The 16,394-nt window shown below is 38.8% G+C and overlaps 1 protein-coding gene across 2 annotated transcripts; it reads left to right on the forward strand.

The window, feature by feature from the left end:
• The first annotated feature begins 1,829 nt into the window (after nt 1-1,829).
• Nucleotides 1,830-15,551, forward strand: zc3h7bb (zinc finger CCCH-type containing 7Bb). Of its 2 annotated transcripts, none has more exons than XM_026914997.3 (22): nt 1,830-2,072; nt 3,303-3,363; nt 3,451-3,487; nt 3,583-3,780; nt 4,393-4,551; nt 5,434-5,514; nt 5,655-5,714; nt 5,803-5,845; nt 5,972-6,204; nt 6,595-6,892; nt 7,364-7,422; nt 7,553-7,652; nt 7,777-7,938; nt 8,091-8,296; nt 8,426-8,526; nt 8,689-8,870; nt 10,360-10,436; nt 10,669-10,919; nt 11,651-11,756; nt 12,002-12,110; nt 12,220-12,353; nt 12,625-15,551. In XM_026914997.3, exons 2-22 carry the CDS (start codon nt 3,305-3,307, stop codon nt 12,658-12,660), a joined length of 2,691 nt encoding a protein of 896 aa, XP_026770798.1. In that variant the 5' UTR covers nt 1,830-2,072; nt 3,303-3,304; the 3' UTR covers nt 12,661-15,551. The 2 variants fall into 2 exon arrangements, with proteins under 2 accessions (XP_026770798.1, XP_034165214.1); XM_034309323.2 differs by lacking the exon at nt 1,830-2,072 and adding an exon at nt 2,115-2,567.
• The last annotated feature ends 843 nt before the right edge of the window (nt 15,552-16,394 follow it).

The raw sequence follows: 16,394 nt of genomic DNA on the forward strand, positions 1-16,394 counted from the left end.
AATAAATAAAACCAATTGTAGTATGTACATCAGAGACATAATTTACATATATATACATACTGGATAACCAAAATAGAGGATCTGCTATATATATATATATATATATATATATATATATATATATATATATATATATATATATATATATATATATATATATAGCAGATCCTCTATTTTGGTTATCCAGTATGTATATATATATATATGTAAATTATTTAACTTAAGGTAGCTCATTGGACCAGGGACTAGCTACTGGGCTATAGACATTAGTTCAGAAATCGGAGTTTTAACAGACTTTCATCAATTTTTAATTGTTTTTTTGCGCTCCCTGATCTGACCTAGTGAACTCACAACATGGCTTGTTTAAAAAAAAAAAAAAATATGAATGAATAGTATGTGTTTGTTCTCTGTTTCAAGTTCAGAGCTGAAGTGCCTCATACACCATGGTGCAGGTCAAGAGTGGTAACGTGAAGGGCCACTATGAAACAAAACAAAACCACTTTGATTTATAGCCATAAACTGATTGTTTATGCGAAAAGATGTAACTTTTGTCACCATTCAGTAATGTTTGTTGCTTATCCAGACCTTCATACACAAGGAATTTTATGTAGCTGGGTCAATATATATATAGGGGTGGACATTGTAATAGGGATTCAAAAGTGATGCCAAAATGTCTCTGAGGCCTTCTAGCGGCTGGCTGCATTACAGATTTTAACCCCGCCTATTCTCATGTTAGTCAATGGAACCGGGGGCAAAGTTATATATTAAGTTATATCTCCACAAATTATTTTTGGGAATAGTGTTCTGTCATTTTTACAAACTTAGTTGTTCTTGATATCTCCCCGAGTATTTTTCCTTACAATAAATAATGTGTTTTTAGGTGTTATTTGGTGATAAATAAAAGGGCGTGGTTGATGAGGTGATTGACAGGTTTGGACATGACAGTTAAGCCTCATGAATGCACGCACTTTCCAACACACAGCTAAAGCTCTTGACAGTTCTGTAGCAAAGTCATGTCTTGTTCTTTGGTAAACTGTTCTAACAGACCCTCGGCAGGGAGTTCTTTGTAGTTTTTCTAGTATGTTGTTCATTTTGTTGTCTAAAGTAGCTCGTTGTACTGATATAACTACCAAATTAACTTTTCCTGACAATGATAAAATCATTACCTGTGAAAATTATACAGCTACAACTGAGCATTTTACAGATTACATATTAATAATGCCACTAGGAATTAGCCGATGCACCATCTTAGGTTGCACTTCATATTGTGTCCATCATTAATATATGAGCTCGTGAGAGGCGGCTGTCCGACTGGCCGTATGTACTGCTCACGTTCTGGCTCCAAGGTCTCTACTGTGCAGTCTCTAGCTGCAGTTTTCAGTATGTCCTCACTGCAGCCTGTAGCGCGATGACGTATTGCATTAGATCTACTACGTACTGGATGTTGTAACCCTAACCCTAACTGATGGTTTCTGCTGTTGATCAATCCATCATTTCTCTGCCACTTTACTGTCAAAATAAATTTTTCGCATGCGTGATTAAACGTTCATGATGTTACCGAAACCTACTACGGCACATGCGTATTACAGCATCCAGAGCGTAGTGGATTTAATCCAACACATCATCACGCTACAGGCTGCAGTGAGGAAATCTGGAAATTTTTGCAAGATGGCGACTCCCATTTCAACCCCAAAAAGGCTTCAGAACTGCACAATGGGAGTAAATGGCGCCATGTTGTCCACTCATGCACACAGTCACTGAGCTGGGCCTGGAACAGCGTCCCCTACTGCCTGTGTTTATTTTCACAGTGCTCTGGAGTCGGCTCTCTTTAGGACCAGCCGCCTCCACTCACCGGCCCAATTCAACTTGGGCACAACTTGGAGAAATCGACAGGGAAGTCTCACATGTTCCGTCTACATTTGGCAACGTTATTTTTGGGCAAAAGGATACTCGGAAAGGATGATTTAAGGAGAATAAATACAATAGTTGCGTGATTTGCTTCCAGATTAATTTTTACACGGAATTCACTGGTGTTTAAAACAGACTGTGGAAGTGAACACGATTTGCCCTAGGTGGGTGAGCTAATGTGCACAAAACACGCCGCTATTTTAATTAACCCTGTCTAGTCGATGCTCGCTCGCTTAAATCATTTACTGCTTTAATAAAAAAAAAAAAAAGCTGTTCATTTGGTTTGATTGAAGGTAGCTAACGCAAACCGGCTTCATGGGAACCAGCAGTTTATAATTTCTATATACTGGTGTTGTTGAATGTGGAGTTTGATTTCCTATGCACAACTTCTACCAGATGCTAACCTAGCTAATGCTACACCATCTAACAAACACCGTCCAGTAATAATATGCTTATAGTTATATGTGCGTTCAAATGGATATTTTTGTGTAAACAGAAAGCAACACAGTCTGTCTACTACCGCAGTAAGATAGCTAGTTAACCCATGAGACGGTTGTTAGCCTCCGTGTTGCTAGAGGCCCACTCCGGGAATGTAGCCTGCTAGCTAGCTCCAGTCTATTACAAGATAACGCAGCTGGATATTTTCATCTTTAAATTAGGTAATGAAATGGCTTTTCACAAATTACATATGAATACATATGAATTTCGACACTGTACTGCTTAGCTAATTAGTAACAGTGAAATGTTTGTAGCTCAGCGCTGAGTGTATACTTATGAAGTTAACAGGTAACTACGGCTAGTTCCGCTGGCAGGCTAGCTGAGCATACGGCTAACTAGCTGCAGCCACTGAGAGAGTTTACAGCTACTACTGCGGGTAAACATTTATTTAGGTTAGCAAACGGGTTTTTTTTCGCGGGTAAGAACAAATGGCTCTTCCTTTCTGTTTTATGATGCTTTAAAATGATCAAAAAGCGAGTTGTACTGACCTAGCAGAGAGGTTTTGACTTTTTCATGTTAAAAAAAAAAAAAAAAAAAAAAAAACTTCTCCGAAAAGCCCTAGTTAGATAACAATCTCGTGTGTGTGCCGTAAAGACAGCTTGGTTTTCAACGTTAAGGCCACGAAAAGATTGCTGTTTATTTATTTGTTTGTTTGTTTGTTTGTTTTTGAGTAGTTACACTTGATTCACTTCAGTTGGAACCCAGTTGGAAGTTACACACATCCAAACTGACTAACTTCTAATTATTAGCTGTTTTCTATGCGAATAACAAGCATCAGTAAATATGTGTTAATAATTAGGACGCAGTGTATTTCTCTTTCTAATTTTGATAATTGATGCAATGTCCTATTAAAGGTTAATTATCAGTGAAGTTTTTCCCCCTCTTCCATTTTGTAGCGATGGATCCAGAGAGACAGAAGCGCAAGGAGGAAATAGAGAAAGCCCTGGGATTCATTCAGTATGTCATTTGCCTCTTTCTTGCTACCTATTGCATGCCAGAGTTTACAGATTGGTTGTTTAATGATCTTATATTGTGGCTCTGCAGGTCATCTTTGCCTTTCCCTGATCCTGATGGTTATGAGGTCAGTGCGTCATCTTATTTCTCTGTGTAATATGTATTTCTTGGCAACGTGTTGTTATTTTGAGTAATAATCCCATGTGCCTCTCTACTGTGCAGGCATTTTTGACTCAGTTAGTGTGCAACTTGCTGGATGAAGGTAACACAGTGTTTCGTGAGGGAGATTGGAGGCAGGCAATTGTGCACTACAGCGAAGGTGTGAATGTAGCTCGATATGCCCAGTCTGAAGCGCTAGTCCTTCCTCCAGAACTGCTTGAAAGTCTCTATGTGAACAGAGCATCTGCACACTATAGCCTTGTAAGTTCATACATCATGTTCTTTCCACCTTCTGTTGTTGAACAGTTAAATCCACTCTTAAAGGCATAGTTCACCCAAAAACGAAAATTCTGTCAATTGCTCACCCTCATGTCGTTCCAAACCCAGAAGGCTTTTGTTAATTTTCGGAAGTGTTTGAGAGAACTACGACATGCGTGTTGTTTCTTGCGATACTACTGGACCGGGAAGCACTGCACTGTTCACAGCAGAGGAAGAGGGACACTGTATGCAAGCTTCGTTCGTTACGTTCTAAGTTGCTTCTGCTTTAGGTCTTTGTTTATTTTTGAAAATGGTGCTAAAGTGTGCATTTCCTGGATGCCAGAACTTTGAGAAACTTCCTCTGCTGTAAACAGTGCAGCGAATGTCAGTGGAGGGACAGAAATCTCCCAGGTTTCATTAAAAATATCTTCGTGTGTGTTCCGAAGATGAACGAAAGTCTTATGGGATTGGAACGACATGAGGGTGAGTAACTGTTGACAGAATTTTAATTTTAACATTGCATTGTGAAAGTGATGTGCCTGCCTGCTTTCGAGTGGAGCTCATGCTCTGATTGAAATTGATTCTCTTTGGTTTCCTTCTCTTGTCTTTGTTCAGGAAGAGTATGAGCAGGGGGTGCAGGACTGTGACTGCGCTCTGGCTGTGTCTGAGGGCAGCCGGAGAGCACTTTACAGGAAGGCACTGTGCCTGAGAGAGCTGGGTCGATTCAGAGAGGCCTACGAGTGTGGCACTGGGTGCCTGCTCGCTTCCCCTCATGTAAGTCCATTTTGCCTATGTTGACATGCAAAGATTTTTGTTAATCCAAATGAATTCATTTCAGCAGCAGATTGCAAATGAGCAAATTTATATGTACCTAATGCAGACACTAATCTGAAAATCTCCATTTATGTGCACAGTATATGTAAATCAAATTAAATATGTGTTCTTTCACAAGACTGTTTTTGTATGCCAGTCTTGTAGGCCAGAATGCGTCATCGAATAAGTGAATTATTAAATGGATTATTCTCTGTGATAATCTCTATGCATATAAACATTTATTATTTTTGTCAGATTATTGTCAGGCTGTATCTAAATGTAGCTTCAGGTACAAGTAAAGGCATGGCCAGTAGTGAGTGGGCCATCTGTGAGCTCATGTATGCAGAAAAGCTCTTTCTTCCATGTGTGGCATACTCCCCTGTGATGTGGCATGAACAGATTCGAAAAAATGCGGTCTTCACATGTATCAGAAGAAGCACTTTGTTTCCCTCGCCATCCCTGATTGGTAGCTGTCGTATGATGGGGAGAGCATTAGCTCTCTAGCCAAGCTTTCACTGGTGTAGCGCTAGGTATGTTTTTAAATCCTGGGTTCACCACCGCTGAGTAGTGTCTCATGAACTTGCCAGTTGCTGCTGTGATTTCTTTAGCCTGGATTGAATCAACAAGGAAAATGCCATTTTTCTCAAACTAAAATATGCCATATTGTTACATCCCTGCAAGAAGCCATAATTTGCATCAGTGTTTAAAAAAAAAAAAAACTGCATAAAAAGCTGTTGCTCTTGGATGGATCACAACAATATCTGATGTAATAATTAAACATAGCTGTATATGTCATGAGAATGTTTTCATATATTCCTCGAGTTATTCTTTCAATCAATACAGGACAGACAAGTCAGCGAGTTGGCTAAAGACCTGGCTAACAAACTTGGCCTGAAAATCCGCAAAGCCTATGTTAGTCCTCAGGTATGTAATCTACACTTATTCTGTATGGTGTTTGTGGGAAAATGAATGAGAGGCAATGCAAGGTTTTAGAGGAAGCTTGTAACCAGAATGTTTTTCTTTCTTTCTTTCTTTCTTTCTTTCTTTCTTTCTTTCATGTCCAGGTTGATTCCACAACATCTGGCCCAGCAAATAATGGGGAAACTGCACCTTCTGCTGGGGAGGTAAGTATAGGCTTTTGCCTGCTTCAATAAAGAGACATACTTTGTGTAACATTATTTAGTCCAACTTTTCCTATATATCTTTCTTCAGACATCCTCAAATGGTCTTGAGTCATTGACAGACATTGGGTCAGGTACAGCTGCATTTCAAGATACTCGAATATATGTTTCTTTGCTTTTAGATGATAGTGCTCATTTGGCATTTTTGAATAATTGCATAGTTGAGTGTGTGTTTGACCCTGTTTTTGGATGATGCCCAGATTTGTCAAATGCCCAGTGCATCCCTGCACCTTTGGCCACCCCTATTCCAGTCAGTGATGACCCTGCAATGCCCTCACTGAGTCCCATAGTTCATCAGGACACACCTGAGAGCCCCAGTCAGGGGCCCACGGGGCAGGTGCAGTATTCTGTGCCAGTGTCTGAGGATGTGGATGAACGTGTGATAAATACAAATCTGGACAGTCTGCTGGAAAAAGGAGCTGAGGTCAGCGTGGTGAGTCCATGATCAGCACTTTAGGATCACAGGGCTGAACAATTTTCAACAATTTTTTTTTCTAAACCATTGGTAGCATCTTCATGTATTTTGCATATTCTAAAGTATTGTATTGGCAACAAACTACCAAATGAACACATTATTTGAGTCTTTCTAGTCACATACACACATAGTTAGCTATAAGTTTCTAAACTAATTCTAAACTGTATTGCAGTTAGACCATAGCCTTCCAAAACAAAAATAAACTGATATGTAAAATATATTCCAGAAGTAAATGTTGTATTCAGTCAAAGTTTACTGTGCTTTTTTTTATTTTTCTAATTGGTATCAACCATTATTGTTTTGTTAATTGACTAAATCTCTTCTTTTCTTTCTCTGTCTCTTCATTAGAACTCTGTTCAAGGTGCCATTCCTACTAACCTCCCAAACACAGCTGTAGGGTTGCGTGCTACCTACCCCTCTGCTCTTCCAGCCTCTTCATCCCCACTCACTCCCCCTTATTTTGGCTCCACCATCAGCCCCCTCACTCAGCTAGACTCTTTTTCAGCACTTGGCCAGAGTGAGAGCTCACAAGCCATGGAGTCTCTCCTCCCTTTCACTGCTGGGGCTGGAGAGGCTGTTGGGAGGGCCAGAGCTGAATCACTTGGTACACAAGGACTGGACTCTCTCTCTGAGTATACATTACCAGGTAATCCAATGTTACAGCTGTGTTAGCTGTAGGAATGCGCAGAATTCCCTTTTTTGATTTTATTGTGATGTCTCAGAGATTTGCGTACTGGGTGGTCCAATACTGACTCTGCATATCAGAGCTGAGTCTCTGCAAGATTCTGTTACTAAGTTATGTGCAACATCACTGTCATTATGGTGGAACGTTTTAAGACAAGAGTCTTGTGCTTATGTGTATGATTTGTGTTATGTTTGCTGACATCGTACATGCATAAAATACATCAGTAGACCCGATGTCAAATCAAGCATTCCAGTCTCTGAACTGATAATGATATTTAATATCAGATCCTTTCATTCCTTTTTTAGTTGTTTTTCTTATTTAGTTCCTGATGCATGTTCAACATTGAAATAATTGCAGAAGTGTTTAGTATTTTAAATATTTTAATGATGAAGCTTTTTTTGCATTATGCTTATTTCCTCTTGATACACTCAGGTGGAAGAGTCTCTAGCAGTTTCTTCTCTGGATTACGGAACCATAGTACCATTCATGCCGTAAGCACTTTTTGCCATTTAACTCACTATTCAGTCTTTCATTTCTCCTCAAAGATAGCTGCTCTGTTTACTTTTTGGTCATTAAGTATATTTTGTCCAACAAACTATTTTTGATTTATTATCCCTGTAGAATGGCTCAGCTGCCACCAATCTTTCCCTCTTGTCCCAGAATCCACTGGCTGCTACCCATGAGTTCAGACAGGCCTGTCATGCCTGTTACAGCCGCATAGGTACTGTGTGTGTGTGTGTGTGTGAGTGTGAGAGAGACACATCTGTCAATACTGCATTTATATTCAGTGTACTATATCTACACTGCATTTAACAAGCAAAGTTTGATATTTGCTTCTGATGTAGGTCCTCGAGTCATGGATTACAAGTATCAGCCCGAAGCAGCTCATCGCTGTAAAAGAGATGTGCTACTCTGTCGCCTCAAATCATCTGAAGACACCACTTGGAAGAGGATACGACCTCGCCCTGCCCGCAATAACTTCCTAGGAGCGTTTGTTCTTTGCAAAGGTGTTTCACAGTTTTGCACTTACCTTAACAGGCCCTGTTTACATTAACACAGTCATGATTGTCATAAGTATCATTTCATTTTGTTTTCCACAAAAAATGGAGTCCAGTTGATTTGAACGAGTTTGCTGATGCTTTTGCTCCTCTCCATGCAGAAGTGCAGGAGCGTCAGGAGTGCCAGTATGGAGAAAACTGCACATTTGCCTATTGCCAGGAGGAGATAGATGTGTGGACCCAGGAGAGGAAAGGAGCTTTAAGTCGAGAGCTATTATTCGACCCCCTGGGCACAAATGAGAGACGAGCACTTAGTGTCACTCGCTTGTTGCAGATTCATATGGGCATGTTCATGTTCCTCTGTGAGGTAGTTTAACACTGCACCACAAAACTTACATTATTTGTAAAACATACATTTTATACATTAACAGCTAATTTTGTAAATGTTTACCTGAAACTGATATCAGGTCTCTCTTCTGTTCCTGCTTTATTGTAGGAATGTTTTGACAGTAAGCCTCGTATTATAAGCAAGCGCAGCAAGGAGAACCTAGGTGTCTGCTCCAACCTGACTGCAAAGCATCCTTTTGATGATAACAAGTGAGCCACCTCTCTGCTTGCTGTCTTTTCTCTGCAGTCTTATAAGTGAATTGGTTCACAAATTAGATGATTATATAATTTTGGTGTACTGTTTTCTTTTATCAGTATGTTTTGACTCCACAAAGACATTTGTGTGTGTGTGTGTTGAATGCGGTATGGCAGGTGCCTGGTGCACGTGGTACGCTCAGCCAATGTGCGCTACAGTAAGATTCGTCCACTCCATCCACTATGCCAGTTTGATGTATGCCGCCATGAGGTGCGCTATGGCTGCCAGAGGGAGGACAGCTGTTCTTTCGCTCACTCAGTTATTGAGCTTAAGTGCTGGGTGCTGCAACAGGACACAGGTACAAAATACACAAGTACTTAGTTGCTCACATTGGGCCTGATTTATCAATAGTTGAGTAAAGTTGTGCGTAAATATTTGAGTAAAGTTGTGCGTAAGCCAAACCAAATTAAAAACTTCCGCCGGATTTACAAACATTTTGGAAAGGCTGATTTCTTTGTACTCTTGTGTGCATGTCGATCACCGGTAACGTGCAAAGTGGATTCTCGGCACAGCCTGTTTGCATGTAGTGATGCCTGCAAAACTCTGTAAAAGTGCACAGACAGTTGTGAGCATGAACTAAATGATCAGGGTAAAACCTGAAAACCAGAAGTGGAAGGGGTTTTTTTGCCTCGAAATGAAAGATTAAGGGTGAAGGCTGAAAGACAGAAGTGGAAATTATTTTGATTCACTTATTTTACAATAAATATTTAATAATATTTTATATTAAAAACAATAAGGAAGTGCTAAAGCTTTGTCAGCTGGGCATTTGCTTATGGCTATGCACAGACAGACAGGCCTGTCCATCATTTGGCACATGACGGCATTTCTTTTGTCATAATTGAATCATTAGTTTTATTTGTCTTAATTTATGGGTTTGTGCTGGAGGGAATATAATTACGCATAGGCACACCATGTCAAGTTTATCTGCCTAAAGCCCTCCAAGTTCAATTTCATTCACTGCCTGAAATAAGAAAATATTAGTTATGGACTTTATTTTTATATTCTTTAATTAATGCCAATAATATAAAACAACTGGGTTTCACATTTTTTTGATGGTACTTTCAGTTCCCGACCTAGTGAACTAGCATAAAAAAAAGTGTACTTCTAAGTCACTCTGGAAAAGGGCATCTGCTAAATGCTCTAAACATAATAAAAATAAGCAATGTAAACATGACAGTATATTCCATATATAAAAATGTAGAAATCCATGCAAATTATATGATTTTAAGTATATCAAGTTAAAGTTTAGTCTTCTTATGCTTAAATTTACACACACACTCTGGAGAAGGAGTAGAATACAAACGTTTTTCCCAATTTACGAGATTTTCATGCATTTAAAAATGTTTGTGTAAACACTCATACAAATGATTTAAGCATAAATCTGTACATATCCAGCTTGAGGCCCATTGTATGGTCTATTATGCCAAAATAAAATGCAAGTAAGATAACGCAACAAAAAGAATGTCATTGTTTTTCAAGCTCAATGTTATAGGTTAATTATAATCAGTGATAACATTTAGTTTGTCATTTTACTCAAGCTTCAAACATGTTTGTTTAGACATTATAGTAGGCATGTGTACATCACATGTTATTTTCATAGGCATAGAAGAAGCCACTATTCCTCCTCTTTCCGTATACACAAACATGTACAGATACAGCCTCAAAGTAAATAAGCTAATTAAAGAAATCATGCCCAGAATGCTGTGTGGTTTATTGAAGGAAATAGTCAGAATAAGAAGAGAAATTTGAACCTCGTTCACACTTTGTCTGTACACATGCATGATTAGGTATCACTCATGAGGAGATGGTGCAGGAGTCTAAGAGACACTGGCAAAGACTGGAACAGAATGCACAAAGACAGAAGGTGAGGCTCTCAAAGACTTGAACTCTTAAGTTAGGTGATAGTCCTCTCTAATTTACATTAAAATTGGCCTAGTTGCCTAATCTTCCTTGTTTCATTCATCCTTCCAAACATTTTTTTTAATATTTTCATTGATATTAAAACTGATTAGTGTGCAATTCTGCACTTTTTTTTTTTATTTTTTTTTTTTATTATATTAAAAAGATGATTTACCTCATGACTTTGTGTCTTTCAGCCCATGCATGTGCCTCATCAATCCAGCAGCACTAGCAGTAATTCTGTGAGCAGTGCTGGTTTTGGGACTGGAGGAGGGGTTGGAGTGGGTGGTGACAGTATTGGAGGTGGAGGCTCAGGAGGAGGCACATGTGGTCGAGGCCGTGGGCTCAACCTCAAGATGAAGTTTGTGTGTGGCCAGTGCTGGAGGGAGGGCCAGGTCAATGAGCCAGACAAGGCCCTGAAATACTGCACTGCAAAAGCCAAACACAGGTGAACCTACTACTAGGCCTTAAGCTGGTTTTGCTCAATCTTTGATGTGGGTTAAATTTTTCTGCTGTCTTTTTTTTTTTTTTTTTTTTTTTTTTTTTTTTTTTTCCCACAGCAACTTGAAATTGGTTGTCAATTTTAAAAAAAAAAAAAAGGCTAAACTCTATTTCATGCTTTATTATGAAATAGAGACAATGCTTCAATCCCAGTGCTGTCAATTACCTAATCTATTAGTGCCATTAAAGGTTACTAAATTGTTGGCTGTTATCTTATTTTATCTGTGCTGGAAACTGCGCTCAAGTGATATTTATAATTTTAAACTCCATTTTTCTTCATTTGAGCCAGCCTCTGTTGAAAGTAAAATTCATATGAAGCAATTGCCTGAAGGAAATAAAAATTAATAAGCTGTAAGATAGGACTGAGGTATTTACTGGAGCCAGGAGGTTGGATTTGTTGCATACCATATAATTAATATCAATTTTTTAAAAATCTTAGTTCTAATGTCTCTTGAAATCGAAATCTGACCTGTGTACTCCCTTAGGAAATGAATGGTTGCTGCAACATAGCTCTACTATCAGAAAAATCTGTATGTAAAATGTAATCGTTTAAAGTCAGATACATGTGGAATCTGTATGATTTAAAAGCAGCATGTCCGTAAAATAATAGACTGCATTTTGTCTCTGTTTTACTGAAATACATGTCATACCCTCTCTTTTGCTCATTTCTACTTCCAGCTGGACAAAAGAGCGCCGGGTACTGTTGGTAAAATCGTTTGAGAAGAAAAAGTGGGTAGTTGTACGGCCACTGCCTTTCTCTCGAACTTACCCCCAGCAGTATGATGTAAGTTCTGAGCTCTTTCTTTGCAATTAGCCATGTAGGTGACTACATACATTTGTCCTTATCTTAGACGGATAGTGGTTTTTTTTTTTTGTGTGTGTGTATCATAGTCTTTTTCTCGATCTAATTTGACTCTAAGTTTCTAAGTTTTAAGTGATTGTTTTGAATGTAGCAATTTAAAGCAAGTTAGGTACAGTAAGGCTTAACACTTCAAACTCATAACGTGGTTACATTTTTTTTGTTTGTAGATGTGTGTTCATGTGATGAAACAGAAGAAGTGCCACTACATTGGAAACTGCTCTTTTGCGCATAGTTCAGAAGAAAGAGATGTGTGGACCTACATGAAGAACAACAGTTGTGAGTATCATGCATTCTTTCTTCATGAAGGACTAAAGTGAAGCTGTTACTCTGCATTATTGCTTTGAGGTTTCAAAATCCATAATGTACTTTTCTGTCACACTTACAGTGAGGGACATGCAGCAGATGTATGATTTATGGCTATCACTGACCAATCAGAACCGCCGGTCAGATGGCCCCCTGATGACTCCACCTCCTGAAGAAAAACAGAATGCCATGCCAGCTGACTACACTGAGTCAGTGGTGGGTGACTGGCCTACTGATGATTTTTACTGGTTGAGTTATAATTTTAATGAGCCGAGAGATTGCACCTTAAATGTAGATTTGCTTCAGTAAATCTAAACAGTTGCTAAATCCTGTGAAAGACTATGCTGACATGTGACTAAAATGATGTACTGCATGGACTCTATAAGCATGGAGTTTGTGCAACCTGTGCTTTCTTATTCAAGGCCTTAATGCTCTTGCCTGTTTTTATAGTGTGATGTCTGACTGTTTGTGTGCGTTTGATTGACAGGCTGGGCGGCGCATGTCAGGAAGTGGGGAACTGTAACCCAGACCAAAGCATTGAGTGGTAGGCCGTGTGACTACCTGGATGAGGCTTCCTGTCACGAGAACCAGTCAGTTTGTATTCTCCGTTCCCTTCAGTGCAACTTTAGGAGGCACTGTAATCTCCTGCTGACAGTCTGACTGTAAGCCCAACATGGTGATAGTGAACACAAACATACATGCTTTCTCATTCATACCCAAATACATTTGTTGACATTACACTTGGCTGTGTGTTTTGTATGCAAACCAGTAATGACAGCCTATGTAATTTAAGGTCATTTTAAATTCCTAAACCAAATTATGCCAGTTTAATATACAGGTGGTTCCGTATTCTGTATTCTTGCCATATTGGCAGAAGAAAAATGATTATATAGCCAGCAAAGGCCCTCCAAATGAGATGTGAAATTTATTGAACACACCTTGGCAGTTATCCTTTGCCTGTCTGGCTGTTTCTTTATAGAACTAACATGTAGGTTTGCTGCCTGTCTATCTCCGCCATCCGGCCTTGCACTTACATTCAGTTTGTGCTGTGTGAGCTGTGAATGGGGCAATGTTTGGTAATGAGTAAAGAAGGTAATTAAGAGCAGTGATTGGATAACAGTCTGCTCCTCCAGTACAATATGATCTGACCAGTCAGACATAAGAGACTTTACTGTTGTCATAGTTTTGTGAAATAATGTGATTGCTTTCACTGAGCAGGTTAAGAAGCATAACTGATTGGCATTAGACTTGTTTGAGCTTATTTACCCTGTGCCATTGTAAAACTTTGGATCTCACTAGGCTATATTCTAAAATGAGTTCTTGAATTCTTAACAGTTCAACTTGAAACAGATCCACAATATTTCTCCATAACTAATATTTTCTCATTTCAGGCAGTGAATGAAATTGAACTTGGAGGGCTTTAGGCAGATAAACTTGACATGGTGTGCCTATGCGTAATTATATTCCCTCCAAAAATATATATATATACACACTCATGATATACCTTGCTACTTTTAGTAAGCCCTGTCCATACGTATGGTGGACATACATATTTACTATACTACTAATGATTATTGATAAACTAGCAGTTAAAGCTTAATTAAATATAGCCTGACCTTGTATTGATTACATAGAACCTGTTGTTATTGAACTATGCTATATGACTTGTATTGCTGATTAGATGACTAGTGATTTTTCTTCTCGCTTCTGTGAGGGTCATTCCAGAAATGTCAGTTTTGTGAGGTTGCCCCCAGCCTGTACCACCAAAAAAAAAGAAATAACTGTAAATCTTACTGTTAGCACATTAACAACTTAGAAATAACAAGAACTTTATGAATTTGAGCCGGGGAGTTGTCTGGATTTCAACACGTATGAATACAATGAGGGGGTTTCTGGAATGATCTTAATGTATGCTTCAGTGAGAGATTGTATTATTACTACTACTACTACTACTACTATTATGATTATGATAATGATTACTATTATGACTGTCTATCCTCCTATATTCTATTGATATATGTATATGTTAATTGCAATGTATAACTCTCTCTTAAGTATATGTATCAATGTATGAACATAAAACATAACAGTGAATAGTCTATGTATGCTGAGAGACTTTCAGATTAGGGAGAAGGCGCTGTGTAGATACATGTGCTTGAGGTTTTGAGATGGTCACTAGTTTATTTATGGGCTAGAAAACAAGTACAGTGTGAGTTTACAAAGAGGTCATACACTATTGCTTTTTCTTCTGATTTGTTTGGAACGTGTTTTGTTTCTAATGGTAGGATCCACCATGTGCCTTTATTTTACCTTCGATATGACAGGTGAATTAAGTGGAATGATAATATGGAGATAATTATATTTCAAAACATGCAGCTTCAGGTGCCCAAACGTCTTGCCTGGTTCTGAAAAAGTCCTCAAGCACATGTATTGTCAGCTGTATTGTGAGGGAATGCTAAGCATACATAAGGGTTTTTTTTTGCATAGCACCTTATACAATATGAACATATATACAATTATAAATATCCTGAGCATATATAATCTTTCTCCTTCAATATATGATAAATATATACATACTTAGACAACTTTAATAATGAAATAGATGCAAGGTGGTGGATGGGTTTTGTGGTTTGTTTTGTTGGCTGATGTGGTTGGTTGTGGCATGCAGCTCCAGTTGTACTGAACATTCTCCTGTGGAACATCGACACTTTCCACAGAATTGTTGTGTTTTCTGGTTTTGGTAGCAGTTTCCACTCTTGATGACAGGTAGACAATCAGAAGAAGTGTGAGTAAGCTGAACAGGAGGTGCAGAGAGACTCAGCTTACAGACACTATCTCAATCATGCGGATGTTTGCAAATGGTCATATCAAAGGGTCAGAATCTCTGGCCACTGGATATTCAACAGGGTTAAGAGAGAGCATCATCCACTCAACTAAATCACATCCTTGTCATTTTCAACTTGAGTTTACTTCATTTGAATGTGAACATGTGACATTTTGACTCCTTCCCCAAGTAGTTTGAACAAATGGGGAGAGATTGCACATGATTAGACCGTTTGTGTTTAATACTCTCTAAAGCCAAGTCTCCATTTTGAATGGCAGACAGTTAAACATTGATCTTGACATGACGTTCCATATTTTATCCTGAAAAGATGTCATGTCTTTTCAACAGAACACAGAATTATGGATAATGTTTAAGATGCTGTTCTCTGTCAAGATTAATTATTTTTCAAATAATAGCTGAAAAAAAAAATCAGGGTTTTTGGAAAAAAAAAAAAAAAACAATGCCTCTTTTTGTACTGTATTTTTACATTGTTTGTTTTGTTTCTCCTTTTTGCTCCCTTATTGGAATGAATATTGAACACAGTGGACCAAATCTCATGAGTGCTTAACAATAAACAGATTGTTTTAGAATACGTGTTGTGTATTTCTTAATGTACATTCTGGGAAGGTGTTATTAGAGTTCACACTATAGATGTGTTACTAAACAGACCAAATGAGACAAGTTGTGACTAGCAGGAACTTTTTTTAAAGCTGCTTGTTGTAAGAAATTTAAATTTTCACCCCCTCTAGTAGAAAAAATTGCTATTGCCAGCAACTTGCAGAAGAACATTTTGTAACATTTTGTTTCATAACAGCATGCTTCACCTGTCCATCAGGAAAGAAGCTAAAGTCCTGAATTCTGGCTGCCTGTCAGTTAGGTAACTTTCATGCCTGAAGCTGAGGCATGTTGACACATGATGTATCTGAGCTGACATATGTGTGGAAATTTTCCCACTACTTCCGACCTGATACCCTGTCACAGTGCTGTGAATTATTATTATGGGTTTATCACACTGGGAAAAAAAAAATGGACTATGTGGTAAGTCAGATTTAAGAAAAGGTATAGTTTACCTAAAATTATGAAGTGAAGTGACTTGTGGCTCTACATGTGCTCTACATTTAACCCATCCAAGTGCACACACACACACCCGGAGCAGTGGGTAGCCTTTTTTGCTGCGGTGCCCGGGGAGCAGTTTGGGGGTTCGGTGCCTCGCTCAAGGGTCTCACCTCAGTCGTGGTATTGAGGGTGGAAGAGGGTGCTGGTCATTCACTTCCCCCACCTACAATCCCTGCCAGACCTGAGACTCGAACCCACGACCTTCAGATTCACCTTCGGGTTGCAAGGCCGACTCTCTATCCATTAGGCCACAATTGCCCCCATTATGTTGGTTCTCATCAAAATGTGATTTGATTGCTTATACTAAACTGAAGTTT

This window comes from Pangasianodon hypophthalmus, chromosome 12 (assembly GCF_027358585.1).
Source record: "Pangasianodon hypophthalmus isolate fPanHyp1 chromosome 12, fPanHyp1.pri, whole genome shotgun sequence".
Classification (NCBI taxonomy): domain Eukaryota; kingdom Metazoa; phylum Chordata; class Actinopteri; order Siluriformes; family Pangasiidae; genus Pangasianodon; species Pangasianodon hypophthalmus.